The 22,765-nt window shown below is 40.0% G+C and overlaps 1 protein-coding gene across 12 annotated transcripts in view; it reads left to right on the forward strand.

Moving 5' to 3' along the window:
• Positions 1–8,687, forward strand: part of DCDC1 (doublecortin domain containing 1) — a 514,242-nt gene extending 505,555 nt beyond the window's left edge. For all 12 annotated transcript variants that reach the window (XM_054524533.1, XM_054524542.1, XM_054524537.1 and 9 more), the window contains one exon: positions 8,162–8,687. Coding sequence is in view for 1 of the 12 variants with exons in the window: in XM_054524540.1 (XP_054380515.1) it covers positions 8,162–8,190 (29 nt within the window). In the remaining 11 variants the exon portion in view is untranslated. The remainder of the gene's footprint in view (positions 1–8,161) is intronic.
• Positions 8,688–22,765: the final 14,078 nt, after the last annotated feature.

The following is a 22,765-nucleotide window of genomic DNA, read 5'->3' on the forward strand; positions in this document are numbered from 1 at the left end:
AGAAAAATGAATTTTCAAGATAGTTCTCTTGCCAGACCAATGAAATCCATATAGCTTGAGAGACAGACACTTTCCTTGGAAGACAGACACTTTCCTTGGAAAACAGAGAATACAAAGAAAATTAGTTTTTCTAACACTTAATTCATGTATATACCAGTTTGTTCTCTCTCTCTCTCTCTATATATATATATATATTTATATATACACACACACATTCTTATATATTTATACATTTTTATATACAAATATAAAAGTTTAAATTTTTCCTTGCCTCTTGTTTAGTGTAGTCATTTTGATAGGATAAATCCCATTGTGGATTTTGATTTTTATTACTCTATCTTCTACTACCCCACCCTCTAAGCCAGCCCAGCTAACAGCTTTCCCAATGTTAAAACTGTGTGTGTGTATATATATGCAGAAGATAGAGAGAGACAGAGAGAGAGAGAGAGAGACCAGCTTGTATATACATGGTATATGCATGAATATATATATATATACATGAAATATATATATTATATATATATATTCAGGCAGTCACTGCACTCACTCTTCTAGGTGCTGGGCATGCAAAGGTGAATGTGACAGATGTGATCCCTGTCCCCGTGGGGCTCATGCTGTGTGTTGGGGAGAAGAGGCATTTAGAAGTTAAATACCCAAATAAAATAATTATGTGCAATAAATAGTTATACATTGTGTTAAGTCTTATGAAGGAAACCAAGTTCAGTTAGAGAATTACTGGACGGGAGGTAGGGGTGACATACTTAATGAATGGAATGTTTAAAGCCTTATATAAGGAAGTGAGTTAGGCTAAAAGACAAGAATGAATCAGCCATCGCAAATGGAAAGAAGCAGACTGAGGGTTGTGGTAGGGAACAGAGTACCAGGCAGAGGTGAGAATCAGGAAACAGCGTGGCATGCTCAAGCTACCAAAGGAAGGTCTAAAGTAGCCACTGTCCAACAGAAAGATCACAGGAGCTACATGAATAATTTGAAATTTTCTAGTAGCCACATTTTTAGAAAAGTTAAAAGAAATGTGTGAAATACATTTTCATACTATATTTTATTCAACTCAATATATCCAAAGTATTAGCATTTCAACATATCATCAATGTAAAATTATTGAGGCATATTTCTTTGTTATTGTTCTAAGGTCTCCATATCCTGTGTGTATTTTACACTTACAGCACATCTCAATTCAGACTAGCTGTATTTCAAGTACTTCATGGCTACTTTTCTTAAAAGAACTAATTCACAAAAAAACAAAACAAAACAGCAACAACAACAAAAAACCGCACTAGGACTGTTCTAGTTGCTGGGCATGCAAAGGTGCATGCAATAGTTATGACTGCTTGGATAGGCCTAGAATGTTGGACTAACAGGCACAAGATGAGCTTGAAGGGGCATGCATGGGCCTGATTGTGAGGGCCTTGTACGTAGTGCTAAGGAGTTGGGAGATTATATATATATATATAAGTGTACTTTATATATATAACTTGAACACGCTTAATGTAATACACAATGTCTAGTCCAACATTCACATTAGTTCTTACTGGCTTCCCACTGCAATGTATATATATGTATGTGTGTGTGCGTGTATATATATATGTGTGTGTGTGTGTATATATGTGTATATATATGTATATATGTATGTGTTTGTCTAAGTGTACTTAATACACTAAGTGTACTCATGTTTTATCACCATAATTCCCTTAGAAATAATGGAAATGTTATTGAGTCAGAACTAACCACCCAGAGATTATAACTAGGACCTAGACATTGGAAGGCGAAACAAGTGGGTTTGAGGTACTGAAGCTCTCCATGTTAATTAAACTACCTTCAGTGCTGATAAAATCTTGCTATTTTAAAGGTCACAGAAATAATATCAGTGCTTGATATATATATCAAGCTGGAATAATATCAGTGCTATATAAAAAGATAGATAGATAGAGAGGGAGATAGATAGATAGATAATGCAGTGGGAAGCCAGTAAAGAGAATAAATGTGAATGTTGGACTAGACGTTGTGTGTTAAGTTAGGCTTGTTCAAGTTACAAGTTACAGAGACTCACTCAGTTTACCTCTGGTGATGGAGGTTTGTTGGGAGGATTAACAAGGAAGAGAGGAAGCATAGGAAAGCCCAGCAAACAGGCTTCATGGTGGCCTCTGTTCAAGATGTATGCCTGTCTGGGTCCCAGTGGCCACCCCGGTAGTCTGCCGTTCCTGCTCTTGACTTCCCTGTTTCTCTGTGCTTCTTGGTCCTCATGTGAATTTTCTACTTCTCCGAGGGCTCTTCTGTTGTACACTAAGCTATGGCACCTACCTACTCATGGCTTCTGTTGCTTAATGGCTTCTGTTTATATTTTTTCCTGCCTTCTCTTTATATTTATTTTGGCCTCAGGGTCACTGTACCATCTGAACTACTTTCTTTGTGTCTTCTAACAGAATATTGAATGGATGGCTTCTACTCATTCCTTTAGATTAGGATGTCAGGGACACATGATGCAAAGCACAGTTTCCCTACGTAAGGAACAGTGTGGACTGATCTTTCCTTAGGAAGCTGTGGACATGACATTGTTAGTTATAGACATGTATTTCTGCCATTGTTATGGTTCTTTTCTCCCTTCACTACTGAGGAATGAAATTAGCAGTAGAATTAGCTAGGCTGTCATTATTCCTAATCAGTCAGTGAGAGGCTTGCCCTTGGGTATACACTTAAAACTGACTTTGGTGGGGTGACCTTGATGTTATTTTCTAAGCAGCTGACACAAAATTGAGATTAGAATCTGTGACTTTGATTACAATATCAGGATGAATACCATTTGAGATCTTAAGTAACACTTCTGAACACAATCAAGTCTGTCTAAAGAAGTGGATGTTGCAGAGACTGGCAAAACTCAAGACACTCTGATTGGCATTCAGGAAATTTTTTCAAATCAATTCCAGTGTCAAACCCTTTTTGTCAGACCTTTCCTTGCCTCTCGTTTAATGTAGTCATTTTGATAGGATAAATCCCATTGTGAATTTTTATTTTTATTACTTTCTCTCCTACTACCTCACTCTCAAAGGCCAGACTTGCTAACAGCTTTCCTAATGTTAAAATATGAGTTCTGTTCACTGGGTGTGACAGTGGTCTGCTGTGTTTTGAGTTGTAAATCCTCGTTATTCTCTAGGACACCCATGGAGCAGTGTTATCCATTAGATAACACCCAGCTCCCATGGGAAGGTTTTAACCAAAGCTGTGTCTTCAAGAGGCTTCTCAGGGAGTTTTCACCAGCAATACGGGCACCGCAGCAACAGCACATACCAGGGTCAACAGGACTCTGCCTCACTCAGGAAATGACTTGATGGCAGAGGTTGATTTCCATTAGCACAAACATACAACTGTTAATATGAGTAAAATGGGATGCATTTATAGGATTTTGTAAGTACTTCAAAGTTCTTTACTTACCCTATCTGACTTCAGACCACTGCCATCACTCACTGATACAATACCACTAATTTTCCAACTAGTCACTGCACACCCCCCAACCCCCGGAGCCTTGCTTCTATCCAATTCTTTGTCAAAGTTGTAGCCAGAATGATCTTTCTAGAATAAGAATCATATCATGTCACTTTCTCGCTTAAAGAGCTTAAGTGGCCCTCTGTTGCCATCAAAATGAAGGACAAACTCCCTCCCATGTGCCCAAAGGCCTTTGGAATCTGAGGTCCTCTGGCTCTGCAGTCTGGGTTCTCAGCCCTTTGTTCACAGAGTTCTGCACTCCACCCATGCTAAACTTTCCCCCATTCCCCAAGATTGTATATTCTCTCTTACTTCCATGATTTTGCACATTTTCTTCCTGCAGCTTTCTCATGTCATTTTATATGACTGTGTGGGAAACTTCCTTCCATGTGCTCCCCCTGTACCTGTTGCTCACCCTTGTAGGACTTACCACTGTGGACATGCCCTTTCTCTCACTGGTCTGCAAACTCCTTGAAAGTAGGGTGTTCAGAATTGTGTTCCCAGTGCCTGAATAGCCCTTACTACATAGCAGGCATTCATGAATATTTGTTGGACGAATGTGAGATTTAAGGTAGCTTGTTGGTTTAAAAAGTTTTATTTTTGTTCCTTTTTAGCCATGCATTGAATTATCTGCTTTTCAAATATAAGTATCACATTGAATCAGAGTTTAGCTTTTTGTAGAACTTTCTTCCCACATGCATTATGTCAATCCATAGAACATCACCTTGCCTTCTTATAAAACAAATCTGCACTTGTTGATAAGACAGTATAGACTGACTAAATTCCCTTCACCAAAAGGCAAACCAAAGCAATGTTGACTAGGAATCCTAATTTGCCAACTGTACCTTTCAAAACACTCCAACAGCCTGAAAGAGTGGAAAACACTTTTCTTCCATCAGAGACCAGACAGACTCTCTGTTGCAGGCAGCCTGGCTTAGAAGGGAAGACTTGTCACCCCCTTTCACAAGCGTGATGATTTGTGGCTGAGAAGGGAGAGGCTGCTCTCTGAACCACATGCTCCCTGGTGCAGGCAGGCTAAGGAAAGATGAATGGCATTATAAGACAGATATCTGAATGTTTCATATTAAATTAGTCCCACAGAGCACCCAGAATTCTCATTCCATAAATCACAAGTAAAGTAAACTCACTCCCAGGTTAGATTGCTGTGACTTTAGCCTGGGGTGTCATAGATAATCTGAGAACAGTTAAACATTTGTCTGAAATAGTAATAATTTTGAGCATATTTACTCAGTGGCATAGAGGTGACCCAGACTGATCTCTGCTGCCAGAAACAGCATGTAAATGGGAGTCAGCCAGTTTAGAAGATTTCCAAACAAGTCACTGCTTCTCACATCCTCTGTCTACTCTGAAACTGCCATGAGCTCTTTCAGGAGCTCCTGGGTGCTACAGGCCCAGATGAGCAAACTTCACCCTCTCTATAGAGCAGGTATGGGCTGGGTCTGGTGGCTCATGCCTGTAATCCTAGCACTTTGGGAGGCCGAGGCGGGTGGATCACCTGAGGTCAGGAGTTCAAGACCAGCCTGGCCAACATGGTGAAACCCCATCTCTACTAAAAATACAAAAATTAACCGGGTGTGGTGGTGGGCATTTGTAATCCCAGCTACTTGGGAGGCTGAGGCAGAAGAATCACTGGAACCCGGGAGGCAGAGGCTGCAGTGAGCCAAGATCGTGCCACTATACTCCAGCCTGGGCAACAGAGTAAGACTCCATATCAAAAAAAAAAAAAAAAAAAGCAGGTATGAAAGAGCATGGATGCACCCCTCCCCCTCTACTAAATTGCAGTTATAGCACCATTTTGAAATCCACCTTCACCTTGTCTTCGTGTAAGAATCAGAGTTAGGAAGCATCTTGATTCCACTAAAGCCACATTTCTCTTCAATGACAAAGGCTTATTCTGAGACTATTTTACATATCTTTGGATCTATTCTGGTTCTTCCATTCTTGAGCTGAGATTGTGGGTATTCAGGACTCTAATTAGATTGGAAGGAATATTGGCCTGGGACTCATGAGATCATCCAACTTGATGCTGACTGGCCGAGGGACCATATAAGCTGCTACATCCTCTTCTAGAAAATGAAAAGAGCAGATTCCTCTAAAGTTGCACCCAGCTTTAAAAGTCTGATTCTAATTCAGTGATATGATTAGGAAGATATGATTTTATTTTTTCCTCTCTCTTCCAGCTGATTCCTAGAAGTTCATCTGCTTAGTAGGTCCTTTCTACAGGTGCTCACCAGGATCTGCATATGGGGTCACCTTCACCTTCAGAAGCCCAATTTAAATCTCACCAGAGCAACAGAGGGAGGTCATAGCATGACTTTGTGGTAGCCAAGGCCTGGAGGTCGCTCCTTCCAGGGGAAGATTCCTGGACTTGGAGACAAAGGCCTGGCTTGAGTCTTACCTTCCTGCAGTCTTGGGAAAGTTGCTTGGTATAAGACTCAAATGAGATCATCAACATAGAAAGAGAAGGGCACTAACATTTTTAGAGTGTCTACCTGTACCGGGCACCATATTGGACTTTTACATAAATATTGTCTGTCTCATTCAGTATTCACAACCACCCAACAAAGTAGATATTTCTTCTACTACTTTTACATTTTACAGATGGGAAAGCTGGGCTTTCAAGAAGTGAAATATCTTTTCTAAAGGCACCAGCCAATAAGTGGCAGAACTGGGATTTATACCCAAATCTGCCTAACCTCAAAGCCTGCTTTTTCCATTTAGATTCCCTAGAAACCCCTTGTAAGTTTTCAGTGCAATAGAAATGTTAGATGTGGTCTTGGTAATTCTGAAAATGAGTTCACTAGATGCCTTGAAGTGATCATTTTTATAGTTTAGTTGCCGCTTATTTGGATGACTTTCCTGATGACAATTGAGTTAGGCAAGGTAAGCTACATTTGGGTGCCCAACCCAAGGTGTGAGAACAGAAATCTATTTCTCACAGTTCTGAAGGCTGGGAAGTCCAAGATCACAATCAAGGCACTGATGTCTGGTGAGGGTCTTCTTACTGCTTCCCCACAGGGCAGAAAGTGGAAGGACAAGAGAAAGCAAACCCACTCCCACATGCCCTTTTTATAGCAGCATTAATCCATTTATGAGGGTAAATCCCTCATGACCCAAATACCTCTCAAAATGCCCCACTTCCCAACATTGTTGCATTGGGGAGTCAGTTTACAGAACGTGACTTTTGGAAGTCATATTCAGACCACAGTAGGTGGCATAATTAAGTACCACAAGAGGGGTAGCTTAAACAACGAAAGTGTATTGTCTCACAATTCTGGAGGCTAGAAGTCCGAGATCAAGGTGTTGGCAGCACTGATTCCTTCTGAGGGCTATGAGGAAGAATCTGTGCCATTCCTCTCCTTAGTTTCTGATGATTTGCTGGTGCTGTGGACTGAATATTTGTGTCCCTCCAAAATTCATATGTGGAAACCTAATCCTCAATGTAATAGTAGTAAGAGCTGGGACCCTTAGGGGCTAATTAAGTCATGAGGGCAGTAACCTCATGAATGGAATTAGTGCCCTTATAAAATAAGCCCAAGAGAGCTGCCATGCCTCTTCCACTATGTGGGGACACAGCAAGAAGGCACCATTGGAACCAGGCACCATATGAACCAGGAAGCAAGCCCTCACTAGACACCAAATCTGCCGACACCTTGATCATGGACTTCCCAGCCTCCAGAACTGTGAGAAAGAAATTTGTATTGTTTCTAAGCTACCCAGTCTAAGTTATTTCATGGTAGAAACCCGAACAGACTAAGAAAAGCTGGCAATCTTTTGACATTTCTTGGGTTGTAGAAGCATCACCTCAATCCCTGCCTTCATATTTATGTGACATTCTTCCTGTGTCCTTGGGTCCAAATTTTCCCATTGTTGTAAGGACATCAGTGATACTGGATTAGGGGCCCACCCTACTCTAGTGTGACTTCATCTTACCTAATTACATCGGCAATGATCTCATTTCCAAATAAGATCACATCCTGAGGTGCTGGGGGTTAGGATTTTGACATGTGAATTTTGGGGGAATGCAATTCAACCCGTAATAATCAGTAACAAAAATCCCCAAACCTCACCCACAGAAGCCTTCATCATAGCACAAGTGCCCTACCATTAAAGACTGCAACATTCTTTCTTGATGACATGCCTCTCTCTTTTATGTCTTTCTTGTTCCTTACTAACATTGATGTCTGATATTAATGGAAAAACCATTAAAAAAAAAACTATTATCCTATGAGGTAAAGTGAATGCACTCAACTGTAAAAGGAAGACTTATCGATCAATTTTAGTTAAACCTTGCTTGTCTGACACTTTGCTGCTAAGGAATGTGTTTTTATTGCCTGGCCAGATAGTTCAGATTTCCGGTCAGTCTTAGTAAAGACCCCTTTTATAACACTGATAAAATTTTATCACAGAGCTATGAAAACAAAATTAGATTTCATAACTCACATCAGGCCTTGAAGGGGATGCCTCTATAAATTTTACAAACCCTATCAAGTTTAATGCACCTATTCTGATAATTTTTTCAATAGCAAATTCTACTGAACTTCATATATACTATATGTGTATATAAATGTGTGTATGTGTGTGCGTGTGTTCATATATATACATATATATAGATTTGTTTCTCTCTCTCTCTACCTTACAGGAAAGAAAACTTTCTTTACCCACTTATAAACAGAAGACTGTGACAAGAAGGCCAATTATTTCCATCGCTGAAGACTCTAAATTTGGCAAATCTTCTAAATAACAATCCTGCCTAGTTTATTAAAAAAAAATTCGTCACAAAATTTATCCTTCAAAAATCTGCATTTTAAACAAAAGACTGTGACAAGAAGGCCAATTATTTCCATCGCTGAAGACTCTAAATTTGGCAAATCTTCTAAATAACAGTCCTGCGTAGTTTATTAAAAAAAAATTTGTCGTAAAATTTATCCTTCAAAAATCTGCATTTTAAATAAACCCTGACAGTGATTTCTCAAGACTGTAAAGATATTAGTCTGAGAATGCCACTCTAACAGACTGCTCTGGGCATCTTTTCTCTTTGCCTTGGCCAGGCCTCTCAGAATTGAGTTAGCGTGTGACTCCATTTGCACAGCGGGACAGACGAGTACAGCTGAAATAAAAAGTGGAGGCCTCTGCAAAAAAAAAAAAAAATTTATCCTTCAAAATAACTGTGTTTTCAATGGGCCTATTTTGAAGAATGAACATTGATAAATGAGACAATCTATCCATAAATTCATAGTATGACATACCATAATCGAGAGCATTGTTAGCCATAGACATTTTGTATGCCAGTGAAATCTGTATACATTCTCTAGATTTTTCCAGTTTATCATGTGGCTTATTGGAAAAAAAATGCATATATATTGAATGCATGTTTTGTCTCCCCAACTAAATGATAAGTGCCTAGAGGGCAGGAAGACCCTTGGTTTTATTTACTTGTGACAGAGCTCTACCCACAAGGGCTCACTGATAAAACTCATCAGTCCCACCCCACAGCAACATGATGGGGATATGAGGTTCAGTTCTTCTACTCTTGGCCTGAGCCGCAAACCAAAATTACAACAGTACAATGGGAATAGAGGATCTGCTTTATAGAATTTCCTTTCAGTCAGCTGCTCAGAAACTACAATCCTCAGAGTGAAATTAAATGGAGTTATACTGGGATAGTCCTCTCTGCTTTTCAGAGGCAAGAAACACTTCTCGAAATTGTGCAAATGAAAGAAATGTCATAGTATAAACTAGACATCTTATATCCTTAAAATATATCTTTGATGATTATACATTTTGGTTTCAAATCCCAAGTTTGAAGAAACATCCAAAAATTATGTGAAATTACTTATAAATGAATTGACAACATTTGAGACTTCGACAGACAATCATGAAGCAGTTCTCAAGTTGATTTGGTGTATATATCTCTTTAAGAATCTTTTGGAAAGCCATAATCTTACAAAATACACATATGCAATTTTTTTTTTTTTTTTTGAGACGGAGTCACTCTGTTGCCCAGTCTGGAGTTCAGTGGCGCGATCTCGGGTCACTGCAAGCTCCCCGTCCTGGGTTCAAGCAATTCTCCTGTCTCGGCCTCCTGAGTAGCTGGGACTACAGGCGCCTGCCACCACACCCAGCTAACTTTTGTATTTGTAGTAGAGATGGGGTTTCACCTTGTTGGTCAGGCTGGTCTCAAACTCCTGACCTCAAGTGATCCACCCACCTCTGCCTCCCAAAGTGCTGGGATTACAGGCGTGAGCCACCACACCCAGCCCAAAAAATGTTTGTTCACAGAACTGTGCATGTGTGTCACAGAACTTTCCAAATAAAGAAGTTCTGATAAAGGAGAAGATATTTCTCATTTCCATAATCTTTAAGGTATGGGGGATACGTAATCCGGACTTCTCAAATGGATGATTTCTAAATACACGTCAGATGAAGTGATTCTAACTTTCTCTGTAGTAATATCTTATTTTGTTATATTCAAAAACAATAAACCATGTAGATTTATTAGCATGTGTGGGTGTGATTTTTGCATCTAGGAATCTTAAGTGGGAAAAGAGAAGGAAATATCAACTGCATTGTTAATTTTGGTCATTCCTTGGAGAAAACCCTTATTACCTGGAAGGAAAAAAGCTAATTAAGTTGACATGTCTCACAATCACAATGCCATTTTGCTGGCTTCTGTTACAGGCCGAAGGAATACATACTGCTTTCCTTTTGTCTGTCAGGAGAATAATAGGGAACACTGACAGGCCTGGCAGTTGGGGATTGAAACTCAGCAGAGGAGTGGCCTGTAAACGCACAGAGCCTACCTGGAAATCCCTGCTGTTTGGCCATAGAAAAATGGGGCGCCTTGGGTTGGAACCCCCAGCTATCTCCACTGCTACACTTCTGGTGCATTTATCTCTTATCTAAGATGGTGATGTTGCCAAGCGTTCAGATGACTTTCCAATGATTTTATTCCTAAGTCATGTTACAACTATACTTCTGTTAATTTAGTCACTGTTTACTGTAGTTTCAATTATAAATCCTGCAAAAAGTGTCTTCTGACTCCTTTTAAGGTATTTAGAAACCTCCTTAAAGCTATTAAATTTTGATATGTAAAAACATATTGGATTATGAATTAATGTCAATGTCATTGGCTAAATTATCAGATTATTAAGAGCACTAGACTAGGAGCCTGAAAATGCCCTTCAAGACCGCTATCTGCTGTTTTGTTTCCAGAGCCCAGCATGGTGCCTGGGACACAGTAGGTGCTCATTAAACCTTTGTTGAATATCAAATGTAGAGTTGAGTTTCAACTCTAGCTTGATTCTCACCACCCATGGGACATATCTATTTTCTTATCTGTGGAATGAGAATAGTAATATTTCCCTTCAGCCCCAAAAAGTTATTTTTATCATCAGATAAAATGAAGCATGGAAAATTACTTTTTCTGTGTTTTTAATGAAAGTAGTAGTCTTCAAAATTATGCATATGTATGTAGAGGAAGAAAAATAACTTTCTCTCAACCCTTCTGAGTTCTTAGCTGAGGCAGACCACTAACAAAAGACAGACTAACAAGAGAAACACAAACAGAAGTTTATTAGTGTGTATATCCCATTTATATATGGGAGGTACCCAGGAAATGAGGAATTCTCAAAGAGGTGGCCTAAGTTTCAGACTTAAATCCCATCTTTAACTAAAACAAAGAAAGAAGGGTGTGGGGAAGACCAGTTAAAAGGAAATGGCCAGTGTTCTCAGGAGGGGAAGTCTTGCCCAGTAGGTAAGAGCACAGGTGTGAAAGCTAATGAAGGTTAGCTAGGAAACTACCATCTATGGATTAGACACTATGCTAGTACTTTAGATGCATTGACCTATTTAATCCACACAACTATTATTAGCTCCACTTTGCATATCTGGAAACTGAGGCCCTGATGTTAAGTAAATTTGCCTCAACTGATGGCTAAGAAGGGGCTGAGAGAAGTCTGAGACTAACAGCATGGACACTAAACCCCTACACTAACCATGGCCCATTTGTTTATTCCAGAAGTGTTTATTGAACACCTACCATATGCTACGTACTTACTGTATCAAGTTCATTTCAACATTAGCAGATAATATGTCAAGAGAAAGGAAAGTTTATAGAGGAGAAAACAAAAGGAGAAGGTGAATGCAAAGTGCAGCCTACTTGTTCCTTTGATTGAACTCAGGAGAAACAACACTTTTTTTTTTTTTTTTTTTTTTTTGCTACCACTCTCTGAGCTTCTGGAATCTCTCTGTCTGCTCTCTGTTTGAACTTCAGCAAATATAAAACTTATATTTTCTCTGCTCCTGGAGCTTTCAGAATCCCAAAACATTTGGTTTAGATTAAATCCGTTGACTGAGGCATTATAATTCGGCTTCAACACAGATGATTCCATCAAGCATCGCCTTATCTAACTGAACTGCTTATTACAGTAACAGAGTACACTAGTCAGGGGGCAAGGGCAGGGCCAGGGGGAGAAGGTCATTCAGGTTTAGCAGCCACATGTACACAGCAGGGTGGTGTCCTTTTAGAATCGAGAGGAATGGATTCATAAAATCCAATCAGGAGCATGTGTGTGCATTTATACGAGCCTTTTTTTTTTTGCCTGAATCTAAATTATAGAGATTTTAATAGCTCCAGTAATTAGACAAGTATGCAGTCAACCCCATTATGTTCCTGTGTAATATCACACTCCCTAGGGCCCACCTTTTCTGCTTGCTGGGCTCCTTGCATGGGCCCCCTTCCCCCTTATTTTCTACCATAGGGAAGCGGTTTTCTTTTCAAAGAGCTTACTGTTCACATTGTTTTTATCCCCTCGATCCGGAGGTTGGATTTGCTTTCTCAGGGGTTTCACCATTGCATTGGCTAGTTATGTAAGAAAAGGACAGAGCAGGCTCTTGCAGTTCATTTGCATCCCCATAGTGCCTGGTGCACGCGCTGGGAGCATGGTGGATGCGGTAACTTTGAGAAGAGACTTCGCACAATGCCCGGTGCAGTGTAGATATTTCAAAATTGTTTACAACTCAGTGTATTTTAAAAACACTTGATGATCAGATTATTGACCTTAAAGGGAGCAGAAGCACATTATTCACTATCTTAAATTATGAAATCTTTTGTAGAAAACTGCCTTTCTAGCTTCCTGATTGCCTCTCATTAGTTTTTCTCTCTAGTATTTTGTAACTTTCTATTATGCATAGTAATATTTCACTTCGTCAGCAGAGATAATAACCCTGCAGGTGCTGAGGGCTATATCTTGAGATATGTTGGGCATTTTGGATTTTTTATATTGTTGTTTCTTCTAGAACTAAACAAACAAACAAACAAAACAACTTTGGATGATTTAAAATTAAGGGCAGGATGTGCTGTATTAGTAAAATTATGCAGTTCATCCAATTAAGAGATTGACTTTTCCCATCTACATATCCCATACATATTTTCTTAGGGGCTTTCAGAAAGCAGCTTTGGTGCCACCTACTTTTTGTGATTTTTTCATGAAGATATTCTCAAGAATAATTGTAAAAAGATGTGTGGAGTTTAGTTTCCTGAGGTCAGCTTTTCCTATGCAGTCCTTCCCCACCAAAAGGAAAATAACAATCCATAATAAATTAACTATATTTCCTTCACGAGGATCTGAATGTTGTCCCCTAGAAAGCAATTCTAGAAGTCTATGAAGCTGGCCTCCATATTATCTAGAAACAAAAACAAAAACAATCCCCAAAACAACATAAAATCAAATGTTTAAATCATCCTTGGAATTGAGTTAGTTGTCACTGGCAAACTGATACTCTCTTTTCTCTAGGAAGTGGTGACAGCAACAGTGGTGGGGCAATGGTACTGAGGCTTGGAAGTCAGTGATGTTTCCTAAGACTGTTGTCTAAAAATCTTTTCTACCAAGGGAGTAAAGGGATAACGAGCTGGGATATTTTTGAAGGATACTCACAATTTGCAACACAAATAAAATCTAGTTTTAAAATTTGTGTGTTTTTTCAGCTCTAATGACTGAAAATGTTAAACTAAATATTTTTCTTAATCAAGTAAAGATGAAGGGGCTAGATGAGCAAATTAGAATGCAGAAGCTGCCTGTGCTGCCAGTTTTCTCTAGAAGAGAATGGCTAATTCATATGCGATGTATTCTTGTCTCTCCTTGGGAGAAAGAAAGGCTGCCCTGGGAGGAGCCCTACTGTTCAGCATTTTGCTGCTGGTCAGGATTGATTCCAGATGTGGGAGGTAAATGCTAGAAAGAGTTTGGAAAATGGAGTGGAAATGAAAAATCCCTCAGGCCATTTGAGTGCTGATGACAGATGAGGTAGATATTTTCAGGTAACTAATGAACTTGCTGGGAGCTTGGAGAGTGCTTAGCCCAACAGATATTTAACAGGCAGGAAAGACCCTGCTGAAATACATGGCTGCTCCCATGCACTGTGCACCCAAAATGGGGAAACGGGGAGTCCCAAGGGTAACACATAAATATCGAAAGCTAAGACACAGCCAGCTACTCTGTAAATAAGCTGAATTTGCCTTTTCCTGGAGCTAATTCACAATTTAGGTGTGGGTTTTTTTTTCAATTTCTCATTATTTGATTTATCATGACTGTTTCATCATTTGAAGAAATATTTTAAAAAATGTTCCCCATGTGTAAGTCAGTCAGGCAGAAGAAGAGACAGAACAGTACAGTAGTTATAAGCAGAGTTTCTGGAGTGACTCAGGCATGGGTTCAAATATTGGCTCTGCCACTTTCTACCTCAATCTTGAGCAAGTCACTCTCAGCCTCAGTTTATTTATAAAATGAGTAAAATCTTAATATTTATTTTGGATGAGTTGTGAGAATTAAGTGAGATGTTGTATGTAAAGCACTTAGCTCAACAGTCAATTAATGCTCAATAAATATAAAGCTAACATCATAATTTTTGTTACTTCAGGAATGGAGTTTGGACGAGGAGGTGATACACCATCTCAACATGAAAACAGTTTAATCTTTTTAGTAGTAGAGATTTTATGATTTATGAGCCATTCATATCATTAACAAGTGCTGCTATTTTCAACTTTAATATTGGTATTTCAGAGTTCTTGGTTGCAAGCAACAGAAATCTATAATTGACAACAAAAGCAACCAGGAGATTACATGAAGGGAAAGGGGGGGCTCACAGAATTGAAGGGATGCCGAAGAACAAGAAGCTGAAGGCAGGAAGCAGAGCAGGAGACACAGAAACCTATGGTACCCGGGGCAGACAGGCAGGTAGATGAATAACTTCCTATAATTTACCTTGGTTCCAGACCAGTAGCCCAGCATTCAAGGTCTCAGGAGAGAAGATTGTGCCTGACTGACCAGGCTCTGTTCACATGCTCAAATCCTGGCTGAGAGGACAGGGAGAGGAAAGATATGTAGAAGATGAACCCCCAGCATTAATCTCTCACCTCAGTTACAGACACAAGGAGAAACTGGGATACTATAAAGAAGGAAAGATATGTAAAAGATGAGCCCCCAGCATTAATCTCTCACCTCAGTTACAGACACAAGGAGAAACTGGGATACTATAAAGAAGGAAAATGTATGCTGGTAGCCAAAACTCATAAACATCCATCATTACTGATCTAATATTCTATAATGCTTTCCACAGATTTTTGCTTTCTTCTAAGCACATGCTCTTGGGTATAATGATCATGTTGCTCAAGTCACACTCTCAAGTTCTAAGAGCTGAAAAAGACTTACAGGCAACTACCAGTTTCTCTTGCTTGACTTAGAAAGGGAACACAGTGCCTAGACTCCATCTCCAACCGGGTAACAATGGTCTGAGGAGAAAGACTATCTACACACACACACACTGAAAGGGCCAGAAAGGTAAAGCCAGCATTGCACATACAGTGGTGCAGATTGAGAAGGCAAGAGGGGGCTGAAATTCAGTCTTCATTCCTCTCATAATGCCTCTGCCCAGAGGAAGAAACTTCTTATAATTTTCACAAGGACACCCCCACATTGTCAAGCCCTGAACACATGATGTTACATCAGCTCAGAAGGGGTGCCATTTTTGAAGTTGGACAAAGTTACTTTATGGGCCAGTGGTGGCCCTTGCTAAATCCCACACTCCCCAGAAGGGAGGGAGAAAACAAATGAAACAGGGATGGCTGCCTCCCTCCATTTCTTCCTTTTGGCCTTTTTTTTTTTTTTTTTGTCTTTTTCTTCTTCTTTCTCCTTGAATCAACATTGGAGGAGCCTTGGACAACAACCTAATCCTATTTCATTGAATAGTTGAACTGTATCCGCCCAGTGTAATACCCATGGCAACTGGCCTTCCACATGTAAGCATCTCCATGGACAGGAAATTTACCACCTTACCACATAGCCCTTCTCCCTTCTGATAGTTCTGAGGAAAATTCTTTCTTACACCGACCTGAGATATAGGTACTTGTAATTTCTATTCCCTCTGATTAGTTCTTTATCTGTGGCTGCAATGAGCAAGCCTGACCCTTCTGACAAATGAGAGGCCTGTCAATAGTTGAAGTCCAATGTGATGCTTCTCCAAGGCTGTAACTTTCACACTCAGTCCTTGGGCAACATGATTTCATGATACATCTGGTGAAAACTTCTTTAATTTCTCTCTCATTTGTATTATATAGCCTTCTTACAATGTGTCATCCAGAACTAAATGTAGTAGCCAAACATCTCAAAATGAAGCTTACTAGAATGATAAGTATTAATAATTATAAAAGTCATAATAAAAACAGCTGCCTCAACTAAATTAAAAACTTACTATATGCCAGGCATTGTGATAAACACTTTACCTACGACATTTAATCATCATAACAACCCTTTCAGAGATTCTGTCATTGTTTCCTTTTATAGATGATGAAATAGCCTCTGAGAGGTTAAGTCACTCACCCAAAATTTCCACTGCCAGGAAGTGGTAGTGATGGGATTCAAACCTGGGTGGCCCTGAGACCAGAGCTTCCGCTCTACCCACTTCACTATACTTCTCCTACTACAGGTAAAAACCACATCAACTCTCTTCTTTTTGCTATTTCTCCTGAGTGCTCACCAAGATTTCACCAACCTTAAGCAAATTATCTGATATCATTCAGTGCTGAGGTTCTCATTCTGGTAGTCATTTGCATGAAACATTTTTTGATAGAGATTATACTGCCGGGTTCCATATACTGAGATATACATATACTGAGAGGAAGGGTATATCAAAAGTAGGTTGTGGGAGAGTAGGAAGTATTGCACCTAAACTTCCATGATTAACTCCATGTGTTTTACTCAAAGCATCAGGTTGCTCTTTAGACTTCTTGGGTGCTTTGGAAATTTTGATGGTGCTTTTTGGAGAGTGGCTTGGGAAGCCAAAAAAGAGTTGAGGGCAATTACTGCTTTAACCAAAACAATAGAACAGCAGGAAGTTCAGTGCAGTCCCCTAGCTTCTCCCCTTCTTTACTCATTTAATCCTGGAGAAGTCTGTGAATTATGGTATACACTGAATTTCCAGCTGGGTGGACATTGGCCCTTTTCATTATCTTAAGCTCTTTTCATTGCTCCGTTTCTGGACCTTATGGGAAATGATTCAAGCACTCCATGGAAGATGTTCAATTCTCAAGCTAACCCCAGGCAAGTATGAAGAATTCTCCCAAAACCACATGATAGCAAGCTGATAAGATTTCTTTCATCTTCAGTCAGAGGAAAGACCAAACTGCTTCAACAAGTTTGCTTCCTCAGGGATGGGTGTGGTGGCTTACACCTGTAATCCCAGCATTTTGGGAGGCCCAGGCAGAAACATCACTTGAGCCCAGGAGTTTGAGACCAGCTTGGGCAACACAGTGAAACCCCAACTCAAAAAAAAAAAAAAAAAAAGTTTACTTCCATAGCTGCTACAGCTCTCCTAATAGTCCTAGAACTCTGGAAAGTCAGTAAGCTCTAATCACCATAACTGAGTTCACTCTGCCCTTTAGTAACAGAATAATTAATTCTGTTAGGATTGCATCAATGAAAACATGTGTAAAATGGTGTCGTAATACTAACTGTAAAATTCAGTGGCAAAATACAGAGTGTTCTGAAGTAGCAGATCTCTGCTTCTTTAGGGCAGGGGTTCTCTTCAGTTTTGCCCGTTCTTTTATCTCCATCCCTAGCTTAGTGCTCAGCACATGGTAAACAGTCAATAAATAGTTTTTGAACATCAGCTTTAACCTAACATAGAGGTGCCTTAAAAATGCCTAATCCTTCAAGAGGTTGTGAAACATCATGTGTCTTTAAAATTGTCAGCTACTTTGAATTGTGAAGTCTTGTTTTTCTATTTGCTCCACACCTTAACCCCCTTAGATAAAATAGGCTACTTTTATTTTTCACCAGTTTGTCTTTCCACTACTGTCAATGGTAACTCAAACCTAAACCCTTTGATGTAGATATTTTCTCCTTTTAAATCTCCGCAGATGAAATGTTTAAAAGGAATTCCAAATTTTGGTCTCTTTCAAACTGACTCTATGCTGAATATGTAACGTTACCTTTTAAATTTAGAGATTTTACTGGCTATGGTTTGTCACTTGGACCTCAAATTTTAGGAAGAAAATGCTAGATTGTAATTCAAAAGATCAGTTTTATGTTTTGTATGTAATATAGCCCACTAGGTGGCATATGAACACATGGAAAACTCAGTCTATGTATTAAAGATGAATCCAGTCTACTGTTTTAAAAATAGGTTTTAAATCGCGTTGAACTCTGTGGTGTAATAGTATTAAAACTCTTAGCATTTGTGAACTGGAAAATTCGGTGGTGACAGAACTGTGTTTCTGTATTAGATAATAGATGTTCTAATAGAATCCTGCTGCTCCTTTTGATGGAGTACCGTTCTGAAATTGCATCCAAGGATGAAAAAGTTGGTACCGTGGCACCCGGTCAAGTAGCTCCTGTTGCTCTGAGGTGTAATTAAAAGACACATAAGCCAGCAGAAAATGTGACACAAATGGCATCTATATAAAAAATTAACAGACTACTTGATATCATTTAGGCCAGATTTAGAATCACAATAAAGACCTTGTTTTAGTCTGTTTTGTGCTACTATCACAGAATACCACAGACTGGGTAATTTATAATGAACAGAAATTTATTGGCTCACCGTTCTGAAAGCTGAAAAGTTCAGTATCAAGGTGATGGCACCTAGCAAGTGTCTTCTGGCCGCATCATCACGTGGCAGAAGGCAAGAGGGTGAGAGACGGGGCAAGAGGGTGAGAGACGGAGCAAGAGGAGGCTAAAGGCACCCTTCCTAACAGTACCAATCCCACCATGGAGGTGGAGCCCTCATGGCCCTCAGCCCCTAGTACTGATAACAATTAAAATGTCAACATGACTTTTGAAGGAGACAAACATTCAAACCATGGCAGTGCTCTTCCAGCATTCAGCATTTCTGGGCTAAGGAAATGGGAGCAGTTTGGATGAGGAAAGGAAGGCTTTCAGAAGAATCCCTCCTCCAGTGGGAGCACAGCTGTGCCTGTTAAATGACAAAGGTTTCTCCTTGACCAAACTCTACTCAGGCTCTTCTGAACTCTTTTTTTCAACTAGTCCTCTACTTTTGGACTTCTGTGTTCATCTCAGCATTGTCTAGTTCTAGCAAGAACACTGCTGGCCGGGCGCAGTGGCTCACGCCTGTAATCCCAGCACTTTGAGAGGCCGAGGAGGGCGGATCACGAGGTCAGGAGATCAAGACCATCCTGGCTAACACAGTGAAACCCCGTCTCTACTAAAAATACAAAAAAATTAGCAGGGCGCAATGGCGGGCGCCTGTAGTCCCAGCTACTCGGGAGACTGAGGCAGGAGAATGGCGCGAACCCGGGAGGCAGAGCTTGCAGTGAGCCGAGATCGCGCCACTGCACTCCAGCCTGGGCGACAGAGCGAGGCTCTCACTCAAAAAAACAAACAAAAAAAACAACAAACAAAAAAAACACTGCTAAGTCAGTTCAGCTATCCTCCATCTTTGATCACCTTTAATATCTAATCAGGTTCTTCATGCTCCACCATCCCCCAGGTGATGTCACCCTGGCCTGCCTTCAGCAAGACCCCCATTAGGTTGCTTTAGCTGCTATCGCCCTCTTATCCCTAAAGTTTCCTCTTACCAGTTTTCTCACTGAGCCTCTCCACCCCGCACAACTCGGCTTCTTGGCTATAAATTTCCACTTTTCCTTGTTGTACTCAGAGTTGAGGCTGCTGGGCTCAGAAAACAATACCCCGGAGTATGGTGCTTTGACATGCTGGGGACTTTGATCTAAAGAAGCAGCATCAGAAACAAAGTCTCTCTGATCTCCCTCTCCCCTCAGTCGTGCTTCTCCCCTGAAGTGCAAGAAGGGGTTTTCTCTGAGTTTTTCCTCATCTGATTAAGAGAAGTCCCTCCAGAAGGGCATGCAATTTTTGTAAACTCTTTCCCTGGAAACTGCATTAACCAGAGAAGATTAATTCCTATGCAGGAGAGGAGACTAAAGGCCTCCAGGCCCAGGATACACTGCCAGATAGACTTTTCACCTATTCTGAGGGTAGTAACCCTCAGAAGGCTTTATCTGCATAAGAAGACAACCTTTGTTTGCAGTGCAGTTTCTCCCCTCACCCTCCTGTAGCTTGGCACCACTACCCTCCAGGAGCCTCTTTCTATAGCTCAAAATGCTATTTAAGCTTCAACCATCTGGCCCTTCTTTGAGTATCATATTTTGTGTGGCTCCCATGCACATGTGCACATAATACATTTGTATTCCTTTTCTCCTGTTAATCTGTTTACTGTCAGTTTATTTCATAGACTCAAATTACCAAACCTTCAGAGGGAAAAAGGAAAAAGCTCCTTTCACCCCTACATGTACAGTCACCTCTCTCCTGCACTGCAAAACCCCATCTCAGTTACCCTACTCCTATTGCAATGGTCCTGAATAAAGTCAGTCTCACTGCCCTTTAACAAGCATCATCAATAATTTTTTCTTTAACACAACCTCTCAGCTGTGGCCCTTGTTCTGTTTAGATAACTAGCAATTTGGCCAAGAGTACATTTTGAAGACCTCCTGCCGTCTTTCGAACTTAATAAAAATACCTTTAATAGCTACATGCTTTATGAAATAATATTTACCATCTTTGTTTAAAAATGTTCCGTTCTTTCAACATTTTACTCTAAGATCCTAGATCTTTAGAAAGTTTTTCTTGACTTTCTAGGCCTGGGTAATTTACCCCCTGCGATGTGCTCCTATAGCATCCTATGTTTCTGCTGTTATTGCCTCAATTACACAGGACCGTAACTACCTGTTTAAGACCTGTCTCCCCCTCTAGACTGAAAGCTCAGTGAGGGTAGAGAACCTGGCTGGCCTGCTCACCACTATTTCCTCAGGGGGATGCATAGCAGTGCCTAGCACTAAAAAGGTATTTGCTGACTAAACAAAAATGACTTCCGAAGTAAGTGATATATTGACCTCTAAACTAAAAGTCTTAAAATGTTTGCAAGGGATTCTCTATAACATGAAATTCAAAGTTACTCCCTTCCTTATATTCTCAGATTCCAGCTTCTATTTTTATGATGGTTCTGGCCTTCTGCTTTAAGTCACCCCCAGAGCAAATAGCGTCCAAAAACTGCCACCCGGAAATAACTTTGGGCTGTGCAAGCCAAATCAAAAGTATTCAATTAAATTAACATTTATTGACCACCAGTAAATATGAGAACCAAACTGTACAGAAAATATTTGGCATTTTATCCTTACCAGGGATGTTCCCAAGTGCCTTATATCAAAATGTCTTATCATTTTTCCTTAATTAGATACCCTTGGATGGATGTACAGGAAACAGTGTACATTATGCAACAAAGTTTTTCTTAATTTTTGTCAAAGACAACCTTGCAAACAGGACTGGAGCTTCTAGCAGCTTCTGGCAAGGAAATTTTATAAATGAGAATTTGTAGCAGAGGTCACGAGTTTAGTCTCTGACATTGTATCAACTGGATTGGCATCCCAGCTCTACCGCTTCCTGTCTTGAGACCTTGAGTACTTTATTTAACCTCTTATGAAGCTATAGTTTTAAAAGGGTAAAAATAGCGTCTATCTTATGGGGTTATTGGGAAGATTAAATGAAATAACATACATAAGCTCTTAGCACAGTGGCTGGCCCATAGCAAATCAATAAACATTAAATATTATTATAATTATTATTTATCAGAATGGCTTTTCTTAGAAGCCTTTTGTAGTCAAAGACAGCCAAAATGAATATTCCATAGATTCTCTCATATATCTTTTGCTTCTGTCCATTAGACCCTGATATTGTTGCTACAAATAAGTATACATGTGCCCCAAGAATATGCTAGGTTTTTGTATTGAAATCAGGAGCCACTGATAATCATCCACCTCCTTTTCCTTTTTGGAATAACTTTTTCTCTCTATTATTCCCAAGATTAGGTGCTTCCCTCCATTTATTTAGTCATTCATCTGTCCATTCAACAGACATTGATTGCTTTGCTAAGTAGTAGGTTTTGTGAATGCATAAATTCTACCTCAGAAAATCTGCAGTGCAGAGGGAAAAGTGAAACATGTACATACACATAACTTTAAAAGGTAGAAAGTGATGAGAGTCAGAGGGGAGAGACATAGCACAGTGGAATTCAGAGTGGGGAGTCGCTGCTATACTATTTCAGGACTCACATTGCGTGCCCATATAGACAGAGAGATGCCAGCGAGGATACAAGAGAAATGGAAGCCACTGTTCTTGTGCTTGTTGGGGCTCAGAAAACAATATCCTGAAATGAAGGCCTCAGAAGCAGTGTTTTTTTGACCTTCTCCTTCCCTCTTGTCTCTCAGTCCCATTCTCCCCTGAGGCTAGCTTTAGCCATAGAAACGACAAATCCCTTTTCCCCAAGGTGGGCCATAGAAACTAGAACCTCTTTGCCCACGAGCCCTTCATAAAACCTAAAAGTATTTCTCTAATTTTCCCTCTGCCTTTCAATGTAAAAACTGCCCTAAAATAAATTATCTGACCTATCTTGTTTGACCGTAGTTCATAAGACTCCCCATTCTTGAGAAGGGCCTGCCCCACACCCAGAAGGAAAGAAAACTGCACAGAGAAGCCAAGAAGGACCTAGACAGACCAGCCTCACTGGGTATCCCCACTTAGTCCACTAGCATTAGGTCATATCCTTTTTGTCTAATCATATTTCTACACAGCTGTTCATACTTTGTTAACCTAAGCATAAAAATGGACACTTTCTCCTGTATCTGTCGGTCTTCATTCTGAATGCTCCTGTGTATGCACATTTA

Source organism: Pongo abelii, chromosome 9 (assembly GCF_028885655.2).
Source record: "Pongo abelii isolate AG06213 chromosome 9, NHGRI_mPonAbe1-v2.0_pri, whole genome shotgun sequence".
In the NCBI taxonomy this organism is placed as follows: domain Eukaryota; kingdom Metazoa; phylum Chordata; class Mammalia; order Primates; family Hominidae; genus Pongo; species Pongo abelii.